This window comes from Vulpes lagopus, chromosome 24 (genome assembly GCF_018345385.1).
Source record: "Vulpes lagopus strain Blue_001 chromosome 24, ASM1834538v1, whole genome shotgun sequence".
NCBI classification, from domain to species: domain Eukaryota; kingdom Metazoa; phylum Chordata; class Mammalia; order Carnivora; family Canidae; genus Vulpes; species Vulpes lagopus.
In genome coordinates, this window is record NC_054847.1 from 32,103,224 (window position 1) to 32,121,788 (window position 18,565).

Below are 18,565 nucleotides of genomic sequence, written 5' to 3' on the forward strand. Positions count from 1 at the left end.
TACAACCAAACCCCTCCTCCCCCAGAATATGGTCTCAATCTTTATTCCTTGCCTCATTTCTTTATCTCTATATAGAAAACTAACAGGAAGACAAACTGACAACCAAAATATGCCTTACATTTTTTGTGGGTTTTTTTTTTTTACAAATATTTTATTTATTTGAGAGAGAGAGAGAGAGAGAGAGAGAGAGCAAGTGGGGGAAGGAATAAAAGGGGAGGAAGAGGGAAAGAATCCCAAACAGATTCTGTGATGAGCACACAGCCAGATGGTTGGTGGGTGGGAGACTCAATCTCACGACCCTGAGATCATAACTTGAGCCAAAACCAAGGATCAGTGCCTAACTGACTGAGTCACCTAGGCACTGCCCATTTTTTTTTTTTTAAATCTCCCTCACTCTTCTTCAAGTCATCAGTGTCTTGTTGGCCTTAAGTTCATCTTTTCTTTTCTTTTCTTTTCTTTTCTTTTCTTTTCTTTTCTTTTCTTTTCTTTTCTTTTCTTTTCTTTTCTCTTTTCTTTTCTTTTCTTTTTTTTCTTTTCTCTTTTCTTTTCTTTTATTTTCTTTTCTTTTTTCTTTTCTTTTCTTCTTCTCTTTTCTTTTCTTTCCCACATCTGTTTCTATTCTACTATCTCCCTTGACCCAGTCCAAAGCCAACCTCTAAGATGCTTTCTCTGATGCTGAACTGAAAAATTATACATGTATCGTCAACATTTTGACAACCCTCATTGCCATTGTCATTTTCACTGCTTACATGAAAGCTTAACTCTATAACTAGACTCATGGATCAAAGGAGTGATGGCTTACAGTTCCTTACACTGCTACAGTCCCTACTTGAGAGTCTCACACATGTGAGGCAGAGAAGAAATGCTGAACGTAACGTGGAAATTATTTAGGGTCCTTGGCACTTGATGGGTGAGTTTTAATGTTAAGGCTTAGCTCAAATTATAAACATACCACGTGGCTTCCCCCAAATAAACACATAACTTGTTTATTTATTACATAGTAAATAAATAGTTCCTATTAAAGCAGTATTTATTTTCCTTGTTTGTATCGTCTATTATTTCAGTGGTTAACAAAAACAATGTTCTTGGAAGTTCCATTGTTCCTCATCAATCTGGACTATCCAATTCATAGTTACAGAAAAAAAGTAACTGAAATGGGTTACTTAAGTGAATGTTTCCTGAATGTTCACTTACAGTAAGACCTTTCATACCCATTAAGTTTCCTATGTTTTTTCCAAATATAGTAGTATTAGTTTCATTTTAACAATAAGTATCATTTAGGCAACGATCTGCCAGCATATGTTTTCACATAACCTTTCTCTAATAATTCCAGGGAGTTTTGCCAAACTGTTCCCAAAAGTAGTCTGTTACTACAATTCAGTTTTAACTAGATAGTTGTCATAACTTTGATGTCTTTCTCATTATAACTCTTTTACTAATATAAGGAAAAGTATATTAATTGTTTCAAAAATTCTCATTTCTAATATATAATCACCTTTCCTACCCAAAGGCTGAACCTCATTCTCTGCTTTATTGATGTAAAATTTGGCTCATGGTGTTACATTTCTGAAAGTGATTTCCGTAAAATTTAGCCCATTTTTATTATTTTTATATGAACCATTCTCCATGTCTATCTACATGTATATATTTATCATTGAAAGCAAACAATTAAATAAATTGATTGATCTAGTCTACCTAAAAATTTTACTTTAATTGTTTGGCATTTCATAATGGTTGGTTTAATTATTAAGGAAATGAACCAATTATTTTGGTACATGGTTTATGTGTATGAACACTCACACATGATGGTGTTTTAAGGGGTAGGATAAAAATCAGAATCTCTAAAGATTCTAGCAGTTGGACACCACAGCAAATTATTTCATCGTTTTCCAGCTGAGGAATGGGAGCCAGAGAAAGAAGTGCTCACTCAGCCTTAGGCATCATATAGTCTGGCTGGACCACTGTCATGCCTATAATTAGAAATTTTCTTCATCAATCAACGATTACAGCAGATGAGAAGATAAAAGCTAATGAGGCCAGTCCTGGCTATTGCTGAACACATTTAGATGAGGTGCAGCATCTGGCTGATGCCAGATAATTCTAAGAATTTTAATAATTTCTCTTCTACTTTAAAGATAAAAGTGGAAAGAAATCACTCAAAAACTATCACAAGAGATGTAAATAAACACCTGAAGTACAGTTTTATTATAGGGATCTGTACATAAAGGTTTGTTTTTTGTTTCTTTTTAACTTAAACATACAAACCAAAGCTAGTAGAAGCAAGTGAAAATAATGTGACTACATTATGGAACTTGAATAATGGAGCAAAGGATGGATAGCCAGGAAATTTGCATGGAAAACAAATTTCATTGTCTGAATGAAAAATTAGACCAGCATAACAATGAAAACAGATCCTAGTGGGTAAAACCACAGTAGAATTGTTTTGTGTCAGGTACAGCCGCTGAGCTCAGAAAGCCTGCTGAGGACACTAGTTCCTATTAAACACTATTTTGGTGGGGCTGTCAGGAGGACCACATCAGTGAGTTCCCCTTAACACAATTGGCGACTCCCTTTACAAAAAGAAAAAGTCATTCAATCATATTTAAATTTCAAAAAGGGAATCAGCTTTTTAAGAGAAACCTACCAAAGTCGTATAAATCTAGATTATGACGGATGTCACAATGGATTCGCTTCAGATGATGCATGCCTGCACTTAGAATATGTCTCCCAAGTAAAAAATAGCATTCTACGAATATAATAAAAACCAGATATCATCTAGATATGGATTTTTTAATCTCTGAAGTGACATTTGAAATATATGAAAAGCTGATATAAAAGTAACAGTAATAATAATAATACGGTGTTACAGCCCCTAACGTTTGTGTACCTGCTGCGTTTCAGTCCCAGAGCTGTGCTCTTTAACATCATTATTGAGTGGGCAATATACAGTTAGTAAATTCAAGAAGCACTTGCTTGATAGGAAGAAGAAAAAAGAAGAGATGGGAGCAAACTCGAGGTCAAACAGAAAGACAAAAGTTGTGATTTCCCTCCAGTCTTATTTAAATAACTGGGAAAGGATTTAAAAAAAGAGAGAGATAGTAAAGCAAAGTGGAACGGAGTCATCTGGGGCCAGGAATGCTTTGGAAGGAATCTTTCAATATAAGTTTTCATGTAACACTGGTTGTTTAAGCTATGCCAGGCAAGAAAAGTAACTGGGCCCCACGGAGCCCTTTCCTGTGATGTTATCCTCCCGTCACGTAAGGGCCATACTCAGCCATCGGGTTGTGGGGCCAACCAGCAACTCTGGTGCCTCCGTGGTGCCACAGAACCCTGAAGTCCAAGAAGGAAGACCAGTAAGACCAAAGCCGGCTTTATTTCTGCACTGGAGATGAACAGGGAGAGGTTCTGTTCCCAACAAGGAATCAGAGCCACATTTTGGGGGCTTTCAAAACTCCATTTGGAAAGCCAGAGCTAAACATCCCCTGAGCTCACTTGCTTTACTGAGTCCTCAGCTCTCCTCACTAGGAATCAAGTAACACTGATTTTTATGTCTTTCTTGATCATTTTATGTCTTTCTTGATCATATAAGCCACAAACGGTTACCTCCAGGTTAATTTTGCATCAACTCCTTCCTGTAACTTCCTCACAGCGGAATGTTGGAACTGCGTGTAGGGGGCAGGAGTCAAGAGGGTCAACAGTTGTGTGGGTTTAGACCTGAAGTACCCCAAAGCTAACTGCCAAATCTTGTCTCTGATCTCTCCTCCCTAATAGAAATGAAGGTTTTGTCTGCGGTCTTCTTTTTTCCTCAGTTGTGATTTGTTTCAAATAAAAATTTTAGAAAAAGTTTCATGTAGAGCTATTCCACTGGGGGAAAAGTTTATTATAAGAATGTAAATGTTTGTTTAGGAGTCCTTATGCAAGTGAGTAGCAACTTACTCAGTCAACTAATTCAACAGCTGAGAAACAGAAAAGGGTTTTTAAATTAGCTGTATCAAGTAGAATTATTTTACTTAACAAAAAAAAACAAATTCATGGGGCGCCCAGGTGGCTCAGTCGGTTAGGCGTCTACCTTCAGCTCAGGTCGTGATCCCAGAGCCCTGGGATGGAGCCCCACGCCACGGGGGGGTGGGCTTCTCCCTCTCCTTCTGCCCCTTCCCTGCCCCCACTCATGTGCTCTCTCTCACTCTTGTTCTCCCTCTCTCTCTCTCTCAAATAAATAACTAAAGAATCTTTTTTAAAACCTCCCAACTCAAACTACTTTTAACAATATAAGAATATATCCTCTTGAGTAATCGAAAACTCCTGAACACTTTGGGTTTTAGGTAAGAGTTGATCCAGCAACCCAGCAAATGTCACAAAGGACCCAATGTCTCTCTATGTCCAGGCTCCACCTTGCATGGTGTCCGCCTCACCCTCCATCCTGCTCCTGATCCAGGAGGCTTCAGTTATCCAGGCATCGTTACAGGCTATATATATATATATATATATATACTCCGGGTTTAACTTTCTTTTCTCGAACATGGAACAAAAGTCTTGAACTTCACAGTGAACAAACTAGTTCGGGTCAGACAACTGCCCTAAACCAATCACTGTGGTCAAGGAGAAGGGATGTGGCCAGAGAACTTACTCTACTCCAGGTTCTGTCCTTGTCATCAGTCAAGACTGCATCAGGGCTCAGCTATGTGTAGCAGTAGTTTTGGAGCAACAAACCGAAACATCAGTTTCTAGCCATAAATGTCTTCCTTAAGAGATCTGGGTAGGCCACTTTCACTAGATGGATTATCTTTCCATCCCACATGCTTTTTTAGTGTCCAGAAGAATTCAAACTCAATAATACATAGTTGTAAAGGGAAAGGAAGTAATATGACAGGGGCTGAAAGATAAAAGAACCTTTAAGGGGCACCTGGATGGCTCAGTCAGTTAAGCATCTGCCTTTGGCTCAGATCATGATCCCAGGAGCCTGGGATGGAGCCCCACACTGGGTCCCTGGGGTGCAGAGAATCTGCTCCTCCCTCTCCCTCTGCCGGCTGCTCCCCCTGCTTGTTCTCTCTCTCTCTCTCTCTTTCTCTCAAATAAATAAATGAAATCTCTAAGGAAAAAGAAAAAAGAACCTTTAGACAGGTTAAAATGAAAAGATTGAGAAAGCCTGCTGCATTTTTTTTTTTTTTTTTTTTTTTACAAAACCAAGGTATATTTACAATCAATGCCAGAATATGAATTGATCCTAAGTACTGGCTGTCAGTGTTGGAGTTACACTGCCGTTGGCGCAGCCATCCAGAGCAGGCTGGGTGTGACGAAGGGTCAGGGCAACAGCGTTTTCAGGGGCAGCACTTGGTGGCATGGACAGGAAATGGCAACGTCTGTTCTCACTGGTGTTTGGAAGCAGGACTGAGTCCTGCCTTTGAGAATAAACTGAGTTAGCTCCAAATTCTTCAAATTTATTCAAGATGAGAGGAGAGACAAGGGGACAAATAGTGCTTTCTGGGGGAAACTATGATGTCCCCATTAACAGGATATGGGGGGGTGGCAAATAATTTTAAAAAAACAGTAAGTTTTGAGGACCTAATGTACAGCATGGTGACCACAGCTAGTACTACTGTATCGTATACTTGGAATTTGCTAACAGAGAGATCTTAAATGCTCTCAACACACACAAAAAAGGTAAATGCTCTCAACGGTGATGGATGTTTTAATTACCTTGATTGTGGTAATCACTTCACAACGTATACATATATCAAACCATCACGTTGTATGGCTGTAAATGTATATAATTTTGTCCAATACACCCCAATAAAAATGGGGAAGTGGGGAATCTGAGAAAGACAAAAAATACAGTTATGTTAGCAATAATAAATTAAAACAGATTTCAGGTGTAACAAAGAGAGAGAGAAAAAGAAAAAGAAGCAAAGAAGCAAAGACGCAGCCATAATTATAAGCTGGTTTCCTGAAGCAGGTTGTAGAGGCTGGAAGGCCAACCGCTTACATGTAGCACCAGCCCAGGACCGTGTCCCCTACGCTCCATGCAGCGGCCACGGTGCCTAAATACTGTTGTTGGAGCAGATGAGGCCTGAATTAAGATGAGAGAGGAAAATGCTGAATTGGAGAAATGCTCAGCTAGACCAAGCGTACAGGGAGAGGAAGGAGGCCTGAAGCTCTTGAAGCCAAGAGCCTGCGGCAGGAGAGAAAAGGACAGGGCACGCAGAGGGAAAGGTCGGGGGCAGCCCAGAGCGCCCCCTCCCCTGCTGCTGTCCATCAGGTTAGCTGTGCGGCCCTACTGGCGGCCTCGGCCACCCTGCCCCTGCCATATTGGAGCAGGGGCTCACCCTACTTCAGTACAACTTCTTAACTATACCTACAACAACCCTATTTCCAAATAAGATCATACTCCAACTAGTGGGGGTTGGGATTTCAATGGATCTTACTTGGGGGAGAGGGGACACAACTCAACTCATAACAGATGCTAACTAGGATGAGGAAAATTTAGCAAAGCAAAAAAAAAAAAAAAAAAAGCCCATGATACAGAATCAAAAATATATATTTGTTCTCTAAATCTGGAAAGATAAAAAAAAAATTTGTGTCTGTATCATTTGAAGCTGGATCGTTCAGACAGGTTCAGTCTATCTTAGCTCGATCAATCCCTCTATAGAGAATCCCAAAGGCAATTGTCTCTTGAGAATACAAAGCGTAAAGATAAACAAATTTCGCTGCCAGATGTATGAGCCATGTTCAGTTAGTCAAAGAAATGAAAGAACAGCAATAGCAAAATCCAATAGAAAATCACCAGTCATATAAAGTCTTTCAAGTTTATTAACTATACTATTGAAAAAATCAAAATCAAAAGAACAATATTTACTGTTTAAACAGCACAGTTAGCTTTCTAAGGAAAGGAAAGAAATGTGAAGGGAAAACATGCCTAAAAATCCAGACCAAAATAAATTTTGTGTTTCTGCCTTTATACGTATCTGTATATTTTCTAAATAAAGTGTGTCGTCTTCTTCAAAAAAAGCTATATAATATTATAAATAAATTTATTTAAATCATCTTGGGATGCCTGGGGAGCTCAGCAGTTGAGCGTCTGCCTTTGGCTCAGAGCTTGACCCCGGGGTCCTGGGATCGAGGACCACATCGGGCTCCCCGCAGGGACCTGCTTATCCCTCTGCCTATGTCTCTGTCTCTCTCTCTCTGTGTCTCTCACTAATAAATAAATAAAATCTTTAAAAAATATATTATTTAAATCATCTTATTTAAACAATGAGCAAAGTCTTACATAATGTGTAGACTCATCTTAAGTTTTATTTTCAAACTTAAAATTTTTCTTAAAAAAATTTATTTATTTATTTATTTATTTATTTATTTATTTATTTATTTATGATAGTCACACAGAGAGAAAGAGAGAGGCAGAGACACAGGCAGAGGGAGAAGCAGGCTCCATGCACCGGGAGCCTGACGTAGGATTCGATCCTGGGTCTCCAGGATTGCAACCTGGGCCAAAGGCAGGCGCCAAACCGCTGCGCCACCGAGGGATCCCGCAAATTAAAATTAATGAGATTTAAAGTTTGTGTGTGTATGTGTGCGCGCATAAATTTTTCAAGAAACGTAAAGAAAGACATTGTGTTCATGAGATTAAACAGAGACAAAAATGTGACAGTGAGAGAGAAGGACCATTAAATTTAGCCTTATTCAAAAGTCCTGCCTAGTTTTCAAAAAAAACAGTCTTTATGAGGATATATAAGATAGTTGATGGTCATATATAACCTATACGAATACCAAACTATCAGTCACACCTTGTACTGGCTTTATGCTCTGCTTCCTACAATTCATTAAACTCTGTTTATATCAACGCTGATGTAGACTTGCGCCTAATCTAGATTCTGAAGCTGGTTCCCCTGGTCATCAGCACATCAGCAATCTGGCCTTGGAAAGGCATAATGGCCTTAATGAGTAGGAAATCAATTAGGAATTTTGACACATGGCGGTGATAGGCTTAAGCAATTAGGCCTGTCCTTAGCTAGCAGGACAACGAAATGGCCTGTGTCGCTTCAACCTTCCAATGGCTTGAGGCAACACCACGCGTTGCCCATCACTGATCTGAATCTTCCTTTCTAGGGAAAGCACGTGGCTGCCGGCCGACCTGAGTCTGTGCTCCGGATCAGCTGCAATGATATGGGTGTGATTTACTGGTTTTCTATCTGCCGCTTTCTGTTTACACTGGAAATAACGCAATTTGTTTTCCTTCTGAAACTCCCACAGTGAATCGTTCTAAAGTGATGTGTGCTTAACTTGTATGGACGGCTCAAACTGTCAGTGATCAAAAGTCACTTAAATGCGGAATGCAAGGCTGACCCTCCCCTCCCTGCCAATTATTGGGTCTAGACTATTATTAACACTGTGCTTCTTCATCTCTGCCCCCACCATCTGATGCCTGAGGAAGAGGCTTAGACATATTATCGGCAAGAGGTAGAGAAATTTGGACTTCAAGTTATTACTGAATAAGTAACCAAGAATGATGTACTCTGGTCAAAGTGGTCAGAATTCTATGGACATCTTTAGTTTTTAAAATTCCCAAGAGAAACAGTAATATGGAAAATGGCTTGCCCTCCCTCGAGGTGGAAGCGCTGGCAGCCGACACATGTGATCAGCTCCGCCACATATTCCCTATTGACTTGAGTCACAAACATCCACCAAGCACCTGCGCTAGGTACCAGCACTGCACTGGGGAGTACCGCACAACACAAAATCCCGTTTCAGGAAGCAAATGATCTACAAGTAATTCTTTAGTTCCTGCCTGCACATCCACCTCCGCCCCCCATCCCTTTTCCTACCCATTGTGTTCTCATTCCATTTTCTAATTTGTCAATCCCCCCCCCCCCCCGCCGTGTGATTTGCCAGGAAGTTCAATGTACATTTTTGACTTGGAAAGGCTGCTTTGCAGATAAAATTATACCTGTCTCACTCTATCAAAATAAAACTATACCATTGAAAAAAATAATAATTTGGAGGAGGTTAAAAAGCAATAGCTAAATTTGGGGGAACACAGGAAAATACAGAGAACAACAAAAAATAAGATAAAAATACCTTGTGATCCCAACTCTGAGAAAATCACAGTTAACCTTTCGGTGTATCTGTTTTTAAATTTTTACTTTGCCACATGTGCTTTCTAAAATTTTTTCTTCTACTTAATGTAGAAGGATTATTTTCTACGTCAAAACTATTTTTAAAAAGTCATCGTAAGGATACCCGGGTGGCTCAGTCAGTTAAGCAGCCAGCTCTTGATTTCAGTTCAGGTTATGATCTCAGGGTCAAGTCCCTTGAGGGATCAAGTCCCATGTTGGGCTCTGCACTCAGTAGGGAGTCTGTTTGAGATTCCTTCTCTCTTTCCCTTTCCCTTTCTTCTAAAATATATAAATGTTTTTTTTTTAAAGTCGTCTTACTGATTGATAATTTCCATTTATAATTTATTTAATCATTCTCCAAAAATTACTCAAATGCAAAATGGTTAACTTGAAAAGGTCACAGAAAACGGCTATCCTTTTGTGCAATGGTCCTTTGAATGCAAGGACGAAAAATGGAGTAACTCCCTTCTTTTTATAGTGTTTTTAAGCTATCATATAAATCAAGATACAATCTTTTTTTTTTGTTTTTTTGTTTTTTTTTTTTTTTTTTTTTTTTTTGCTTCTCTTACCTTGGCATCTGTATAATATCTGTGGAGGCCCACCTCTGACATTTATGATTGCAGATATAACACAGATGGCAGGAAAAAGACATGGGGCAGAGAGCTAGGTTCATATCTGCCCTGGGGAGCTAATTTTCTGCCTTCATGAAGGTAGTCCAAAATTGTGCAGGAAACACTTTTTTAAGGTTTAAGGCATGAACTATGGAAAATGGTAAAATAAATACTAATTACTAGAAAGTGAAAGAAGGAAGAAGAAAGAAAGAAAGAAAGAAAGAAAGAAAGAAAGAAAGAAAGAAAGAAAAAAAGAAAGAAAGAAAGAAAGAAAGAAAGAAAGAAAGAAAGAAAGAAAGAAAGAAAGAAAGAAAGAAAGAAAGAAAGAAAGAAAGAAAGAAAGAAAGAAAGAAAGAAAGAAAGAAAGAAAGAAAGAAAGAAAGAAAGAAAGAAAGAAAGAAAGAAAGAAAGAAAGAAAGAAAGAAAGAAAGAAAGAAAGAAAGAAAGAAAGAAAGAAAGAAAGAAAGAAAAAGAAAGAAAGAGACGGAATTCAGGACACACAACCCCCAAATACGGCACCTTGGCCATATCAAATGTTTTAGGCTGAGAGAATTGGAGAAAACAGCAGAAGCAGGTGGGTCACTCTGACCTTCTTCCCCTCCCTCACCCTTCTTCCCTGAAAACAGTTATAAAACCCTCCCATGAGAGATGCTCTCCCTATACCTCGAGAGAAGAAGCATCCTTACCTCCAAAAACAAAGGGATTCCTAGAAGAATCCCAACAAACAGACCTGCTAAGTTTCCCCCAGTTCACTACACTTGCCCCGCACTCCTTAGCCAATCACATCCCTCCACAACTGTCCATTTTTCATCAAACCTAGCATCAAAGACTTAAGTCTAACGGTGTCCTTGGTGTCTTTGGGTCTTCATGTCATTATGAAGTCTCCCTTGTCCCATAAAATTTACATTAAGTAAGTTTGTAGGCTAGGTTCCTGATAATCTGTCTTTGTCAGTTTAATTTCCAGACCCAGGCAGGGACCCTAATAAGGTTCAGGAAAACTTTTTCCTCCCCTACAGATGAAAGTGAGAGAAAAAGAGAAAGTGGGAGTATAAAGGAAGGAAGGAAAAGGGGAGTCAGGAGATGGGGAGTCAGGAGATGGGGAGGAGCACAAGGACTCCAGAACTCCCTGCTGTGTGTCCTTCAGTAGGAATTACTCTCAATGATTCTCCACATTCCCCCCACAACCTGCAGTCTCCTCTATAAATTGGATGCAATAAAAAAAGAAATTTAAAAAAATGTATGCAATAATAGTTCCTATTGAATAGGGTTATTTTGAAGGTTAAATGAGTAAATTCGAATGTCTGATGCACAATAAAAACAAGATAGATGCTAGTTATTATTGCCACTACAGAAATGTTTATTTTAAAAGGAAACTATGTGAGTAGAATTGGCATTTCCTCTCCAAGATGAACATATCTGTGCAGTTTATGGATACGTGACCAGATGGCTTTGACCAAATAATTAAGTAAAATCTTTGAATGAACACCTTTCAGTTTCATCCATGGTCCTCTTCAAACACTCACTTAGGTATACGTATGAAGAATGATATTTCCTAGGATCTTTCATCTATATTTCCTGGTGCAGAACTGGGAGAAAGACCAGGGTGATCCAGAATCACCATTTTTAGACCTATTTCTAGGTGATATTTATACAAGCTAAAATTAGGGAATTTCTGAGACACCTTTACCTAGAGAAAGTTTAAGCAAAAATCTTTTGGTGACTATTGCATGAGTTGCTACAGCAGGTTCAGAAGGAGTAGTCAGTGGACAAGGTGCATTCCAAATAGGCCCGGCTACTTATGTACAGAACAGCATAGACTCAAGAGTTTTTATATAAATCTCTGTGTTCCAAAAAACTTTCTAAAATTACCAGGGAAGAGTATCACCAAACATAAAGGAACCACCTACCTCTGCAACCACCACCATCCACTACATATATTCACACAATCAAGATCAGTTGCCTAAAAAAATACCAATTCATCCATTTTGGTGGAAAAAAAAATCTGATGATATAATCCTTTCTGGTTTTAAGGATATAATGAGTTAAAATGTATTAAATGTTTCAACCATTGCTGAAAAACACTATGTACTTAGATGATGCTTATTATTATCACTTTTCTTATCTAACCTAAAAAAAAAAATCTCATTTTATAGCTGAGAACACAAAGGACCAGAGACATGGAACAATTTACTCAGGTCCTACGGAAGAAAGCCCAACGTCCTTCCCTAATTCCTTGCTGAATTGTCAGAAGATAGTTCTGTTTTTATTGATTCTTCCTAAACCTCACCCTGTGCCCTGAAACCCATAAGCTACCAACCAGTGAAAAGTAACGTCGTTTCCCCACCGTATTTCCAAAATTGTCACCATAGTGACATGAACAAGATGATGATTTCCTCAATAATTTAATTGAGAAAGGAGTTTTCCACTTCTCATATTTTATAGCTATGAAAGTACATATCAATATTACTGAAACGTGGAATCTAAGAAATCAATTGTGGAAAATAAATAGTGGTGTTGCCTCACCGTGGCTCATCCTGTATGTTAATTGCTTGATCACCTATTGTAGCGTGGCCCTAATTTTATTCATAGTTTTTTTCTTTCCTCTGGGAAATGGATGGGTGGTTCTGGCATGCATCTTCCTCCCTTTTGAAATCCCCTAGACCAGTAGTCCATTTAATTATTTTTGGTAATGACTTTGGTGAATGCATTAGGCGTTCTGCTGCTTTACAGCTCACTCCGGATCTGGATGTTTTGCAGGCGCTAAGTTAGGACACAGTAGCCGGTGGTCTCTTCTGGTCGTGCCCAAAAGACACACTGGGGTTGGCGGACAGGCATTTCCCTTCCCTTTCCCCATTGCAAACATTTTGTATGGCTTCTTCTCTATTTCAGCCTGGAGGTTACATACAACCTTGGAGAGAACGAGAGGTTGACCTCCAGGCACAGGGTCGTGCAAACAGAACCGGGTTTTAGGCACCTTTCTTCACCCTAATTCTCTCCTCCTCCTCCATTTTGCTTCTTCCTAGTTCAGTCATCCACCCCACCCCACCCCACCCCACCCCACCCCACCCCCGGCCTTTAATCTCAGCAGATAACTATAACTTCTTTATTTCCTAATGCCCACGATAAATTTTTTCCCATCTCTGTAAATTATTCTCTTACAGTTAAAATAGGTAGTAAAGCTAATTGAATAACACTATTATACAGCATTTAGAATAGTCCCTAACACAGAGTAAATGACATGTAATATTTATTAAATAAAAATAAACCAATTAAGCTAATTTATCTTATACAGACCTTTCTTTAAGAGTATGTTTGTAATAAAACAAAGAGGGTTTTTTTTTTCTTTTTTCAAATTTCAGCTTACAAGATGTTTTAATGGCATAGCCTAAAGCATAGGAATTTTTATACTGAGACCATAAACTGGATATTCCAGTAATCCTACAAACACATTTTATAGCAGCTACTTTCTCCACTTATTTTAGTCCCGGGTTACCCCCTCTGAATGTGAGCAGAAAGAATGCACAACCTCAAAGAAATCTATTTCTCAATCTGGGCACTCTGCATTTCCACTATCAGAGACTCCACATTCCTCTAGTTTTAATGGAGCCTGATTACTAAATCCTTATGAAGCTTGCCCTCACCCCTCCCCTTGCTCTCTCAAGGACAATAAGGATGAATTCAAATAATTCCAGTTACATTACGATGCTTATCTGTATGGCACTGGGGCAAACAGTGATGGAATCTTTGCCGTCTAAGAGGGTCATAACTTTTCTATGATGGGGATCTACGATCTCAAGGATAGTCATTAAAACGCGTTCTCAGGTGCAGTTTCCTTTTCTTTTTACCTTTTTAAACATTTATTTGCCTATTTGAGGCAGGGGAAGGGCAGGGGGAGAAGGAGAGAGAATCCCAAGCCTGAGCTTGGGCTGAGCATAGAGCCCGACCCCAGACTGAATCCCATGACCCTGAGATCACAACCGCAGGCTGAAGCCAAGAGTCAGATGCTTAATCAGCTGCGCCACCTAGGCCCCCCCATCCCACCCCCCACCTGTACGGTTTTCTTTCGAGGTTTTAGATGGATTGTCTTATCCCTTCTCCTTTCCCCCATCCCAGTAGCAGAAGTAGAAAGAGTAGCATCACCCATAGTTCTTCTACATGGGAGCTCTGGGAATCTGGGCACCGAAGAGGCTCAGCAGTGAAGATGCCACATCCCCAAGGCTCTTCTCTTAAGGCGAAGCAAGAAAGGAGGAGAAACTATTGCCATAACCTCGTGGAACTTCTCCAACCTCTTCTCTGCCAGTCTGCTTATTTCCCCTCTTCCCTCCAAGCAGGTTGACTTCCTCATCTCTGTGAACCCTTTGATGAAGAGCCTCCCCCCAGTGAGCGCTTCTCTGCTGGTGTCAGCGGCTCCGCGAGCTGCCTCCGAGGCGTAGCAGGCCCACAGCAAGGAGGCCGAGGGCTGCCCCTCGCCGGCTGCTCACCGAAGAACACGCAGCCCTTCGGCAACCCCGTGGTTATTAGTCCTCAACTAAAGGAAGACAAATTTAGTCCCAGGAGTTGTTTGCAGGAAACGGTCAGAGGTCAACGCAAGATATCAACGTAGTATTCCTCGACTGCATCGGAATTCAGTTCATTTCTAGTAGGGTCAGTGTGGAATTAAGTCACTGAACGTCAGAACTGGCAGGAACCTAAAAGACATCTGGAGAAATGACATCTTCATTTTACGGGTGAGAAATATGAAGCCTAAAAGATGAAATAAACGTCCTTGCATTCCAACACGAGCTAGCGGCCAAAGTTCTTTGGCCAATCTAGAAGGAAGGTGTTAGTCTCGGTGTGTAAGTATATATGAAGGTGAGAAAAAGGCAGTTTCTCCCTTAAAGAAGTTTTAGGTCTGGAGATATGGGTCTGTCAAGAGTTTAGCTAAGCTACTCCATGGTAGTGCGGCCTTGGCCTTCATGTTATCTGGTCAACTGGCCCCCATGGACCTTAAACCAACAACAGCCCCTCAGGCAAGCACATGCCCTAGGCAAAACCCCACAGAGTTGCAAGCAATTGTAAGTCCCCGGTACGACTTTCCCAGCAGCCCTTCTGATCCAGTCCCCCCCACCCCCAGCACCTTCTCCTCCAGCACCTTCTCCTCCAGCACCCCTTAGGTAAGATCCCTGTGGGGCTCAACCAAGCCCTGCTTTTTAATTTTGAACTGAGCAATGCAAGCCTAGCCCAGGAATCCCAAAGCATCCCATGCCTTGACCCTAACAGAGGCACGTGTCCCGGGTCCTATCAAGCTGTCTGTCTGCACCCCATCTTGACCTCTCTGTGTGGCCTCTCAGGGTGTGCTGGGCCCACGAGGCCCCAGAACCCCCTCCAGGACCTGTGAGTAACAAACTCCTCTATTTCATTCTCTCTGTGGCCTGTCATTGAGCCATGGCGCATTATCTGGTGCCCTGTGCTCCACGTCACGGGGCTTGAGGTGACAGATTCATTATGAGGTCTTTGCTGGAATTTCCACTATCATTCAAGTCCAAGGAACCCTGGTGGATGTTGACCAACCTTCACTTCTTCACCTGTGAGCTCGGGATGCAAACATGATCACGACCACTCCCTTCTCTTAGTCCGTACATATATTAAGGAAGGAAGGAGAGAACAACCCCCAGTATGTTAAGGGTCTACGTGTGCGTCTAAAGGCTACTGCAAAGGCATATACGAAATATTGTAGAAAACAGTATCAAGGGAAGAATTATTTCCACTTATGTGGATTCAAAGTAGGGCTTAAACAGGTGATATTTGATTGAACCTTGAAAGAGATGTCAGACCCTGTCAAGGCCAGGGTGGGGGGACCTTCTAGCTAGAGGACATTTCCAGGCTATACGTAAAGTTCAGAAAGGACTTAGGGTAAGCAGGGGAATGGCTGCTCCAAAAATGTCTACATCCTAATCCCCAAGAACCCGCGACTACGTTCTGTTCCGTGGCAAACGGGAATTAAGGTTGTCAATGGAATGAAGGTCGCCAACCAAGAGCTCTTCGGATGGGGAGGTTACCCCCGGTCACCCTGGTGGGCCCAGCGGAATTACAGGGGTCCTTAAAAATAGAAGAGGGAGGCGGGAGAGGCCGGACCAACGCGATGTGGGGAGGACTCGGCGTGTCAGCACCGACCGTGAAGGCGCAAGGAAGCACCCAAACTAAAAGAAGCAGGAATTAGCCCCGAGACGCTGGAAAAGGCGAGAAAACAGTTCTCCCCCAGAGCTTTCAGAAAGGCACGTAGCTCTGCCAAAACCTTCATTTCAGCAAGCGAGACCTAGGCCAGACCTCTGCTCTAGAGAACTCTAAGATAAGACACTCGCGTTGTTTTTACTCCACCAAGTTCGCAGTGATCTGCTGCAGCCCGGGCGGAGAAGGGGCTCGGGACCCGCAGTTGTCTGCTAACCCGGGGAAGAGCCGCATGCCCCCTGCAGTGCCACCAGGGCAGGCTTGTACCTGCGCAGAGAAAACCAGAAGAAAAGCAAAGGTGCTCGCTCCCTCACTTTCAAGTGTCCTGTCTTTCGCCCCCAGCATTTATCCCACTCAGGTCGGAAGGCCACGAGCAAACACTGCATTTCCCGTTTCTTTGGCAACGGGAGGCCCGGGCCAGGTGGGTGGACTCAGTAACGCCGCGGTGGAGGTCCAGCCACGGGCTTTGCTCCCACCCAGGCGGCGCTGCGAGGTCTGCAGTGCAGAGGTGGAGAGGACCCTAAGGACCACCCTAGACCTCTCTAGTCCTCGGTCCTTCAGGCCTTGGCCAGCGGCTGCTGGGCCGCCTTCTGTCTCCCGCCACTTCCCAATGTCGGGAGCCCACGATTGCCAGCCCCTCACCCACGATTGCCAGCCCCTCACCCCCGGGTTTTCAGTCATTGCTTTAGCTTGACTTCTGGAAGGAAGTGTCTCGGCTGAGGTTCCCCAGCTTGGGTCGGGAGCGTGAGTGGAGGCCGTGTCCCGGGATGGGAGGCCCGGGACGTGGAAACGTGGGTGCAAGAGCACAGCGCCAGGCCCAGCCGGTGGCCACTGCAGGAGGCCAGGCCCTGGTCCCCGTCCCCAAGGGGATTAAAGACAGAAGCAGGGCCCGGCCCGTAGGCCTCCAAGCACTCGCAAGCTTGGGAAGGCTGCCTGGACCCCGCGGAGGCCCCACGAGGCTCCAGACGCCTGAACAGGACAGGAGCTGACCAGTGACCCTGCAGAGGCCAGGCCCCGGGCACCGCGGCCACAGCAAGGCTGGAACCAAGAGGAAGGCGGGATGACAGTGGGTGCGGGTGCGGGTGCGGAGGCCCCCCACTGCTGAGCACCCGCCCGGGCAGCCTGCACCCCACTTGTCACCTTGCCTCATGCCCCAGGCAGGCCGCGGCCCAGTCGTAGCACCAAGGCCCTCCAGCCTCCAGCCTCCCGGGCACCCTCTCCAATGGGGCTCCTCACAACCAGGCCCCCCAAATGCAAGGAGACACTGACAATGGGCTTCTGGCCCTCGAGGACCACGGACGCCATCAGCCAGGTCCCCAGGGCAGGGAGGACTCTGAGAGCTGTCTGGCCCGCCTCCAGCCGTGCATTTCCCCACACAGCAAATGGGGAGCGGAGCTGGCCACCCGCAGCACACGTGCGCCTGGCCGCAGGCCCCCCGGTTCTCGGGTGATCTCAAGGAAACCGGGTGCCAGGAGACTCAGAGGCTGGGCGTGCTTGCTCGGGCCCCGATGTGACCCAAGAGGCCCAGCCTGAGGGCTCAGCTGTACGCCTGCATCCTAGGACAGTCTTTATCGCTGCCCGTCACTCTTGGGTGGGAGCCGAGGCCGTGGCGGCCCTGAGAGGTGTGCGGCCTCGGTGACCCAGCGATCTCCACCTGAGGGGCGCCTGTGACCTGGATTCCAGGACCCTCTCCGACTTGAGAAGCGGGCAGTTTGGTTCCCGGAGTCCCCTCGAGGCCCTCTCTGCACACGCCCTGGGCAGAAGCTGCTGCCCACCCAGGACAGGCAGGCCACAGGGCTCCTGGGGCAGGGCCACCACCTGCCACCTGCCCAGGACACGCAGGCCGCGGGCCTCTCTCCATCCTGACTCCTCCCCAGGCAGCGGCCCCCTCACCTGTTTCGACCTTTCTCCCTTCTTCTGCCCCTTCCTTTTGGCCTGCCCCTCCTCCCGGGCCCCTCGGCCACCCCCTCATCCTCCTCGCCCCCCTCTGGCACCTCGCGCACAAGTACCCAAACTGCTCTCTCCCGCTTCTTCGCTCACACACCCGTGAAATCCTTCCCAGTGACACGAAGAAGCCCGTGTAAAGAGCAGACGTCGCGTTCGTCTTACACACTTAAATGTCACTTTTACAAGTCATCGGGCATTAAACCGGGTTTCGTTTTTAAACACATGTTTTAGAGAGAAGAAAGGATTATTGCTTATCAATTAATTAGCTGCCTGGTGTGTTCGCGGAGAGTGGTGGGACATTCATGTGTAAATCCGTAAAGGAAAAAGCCTTGGAGAAGCTCATGTGCTATGTAATTAGAGTTAATTAACACATTTGCTAATTGACTATTATTTAGCACTCCAGCTGCTGAGGAAAAATCCATAGGCCCATTAAATATTAATTAGCAAAAGTCTATTGTCTGATCCCGTCAGTCCCGTATTGATGAGCTTTCCTACAAGCCCAGCTCCGGCTGGGGCGGTACCAAGCCAGGGCTCTGGGTGGGGGAGCTCAGAGAGGCCAGCTCTGCTCCAGATACTGAAGTAAAGGCTTCTCCGGGTTCCCATAGGGCGGCTCCGGGCCTTGGCCAGTGGCCTCGGGGACAAAGCCCTTAGAAAACGGCAGGAGGGGACGCCCGGGGCCCAGCGGTG

At 43.7% G+C, this 18,565-nt stretch overlaps 1 protein-coding gene across 1 annotated transcript in view; it reads left to right on the plus strand.

Moving 5' to 3' along the window:
• The window catches only part of LOC121481877 (nuclear RNA export factor 2-like), a 68,572-nt gene extending 51,947 nt beyond the window's left edge, over positions 1-16,625 (plus strand). Inside the window, 3 exon segments of the mRNA XM_041739478.1 lie at positions 14,092-14,297; positions 15,667-15,776; positions 16,010-16,625. Of these exon segments, the coding sequence (XP_041595412.1) occupies positions 14,092-14,297; positions 15,667-15,776; positions 16,010-16,625 (932 nt within the window).
• Positions 16,626-18,565: the final 1,940 nt, after the last annotated feature.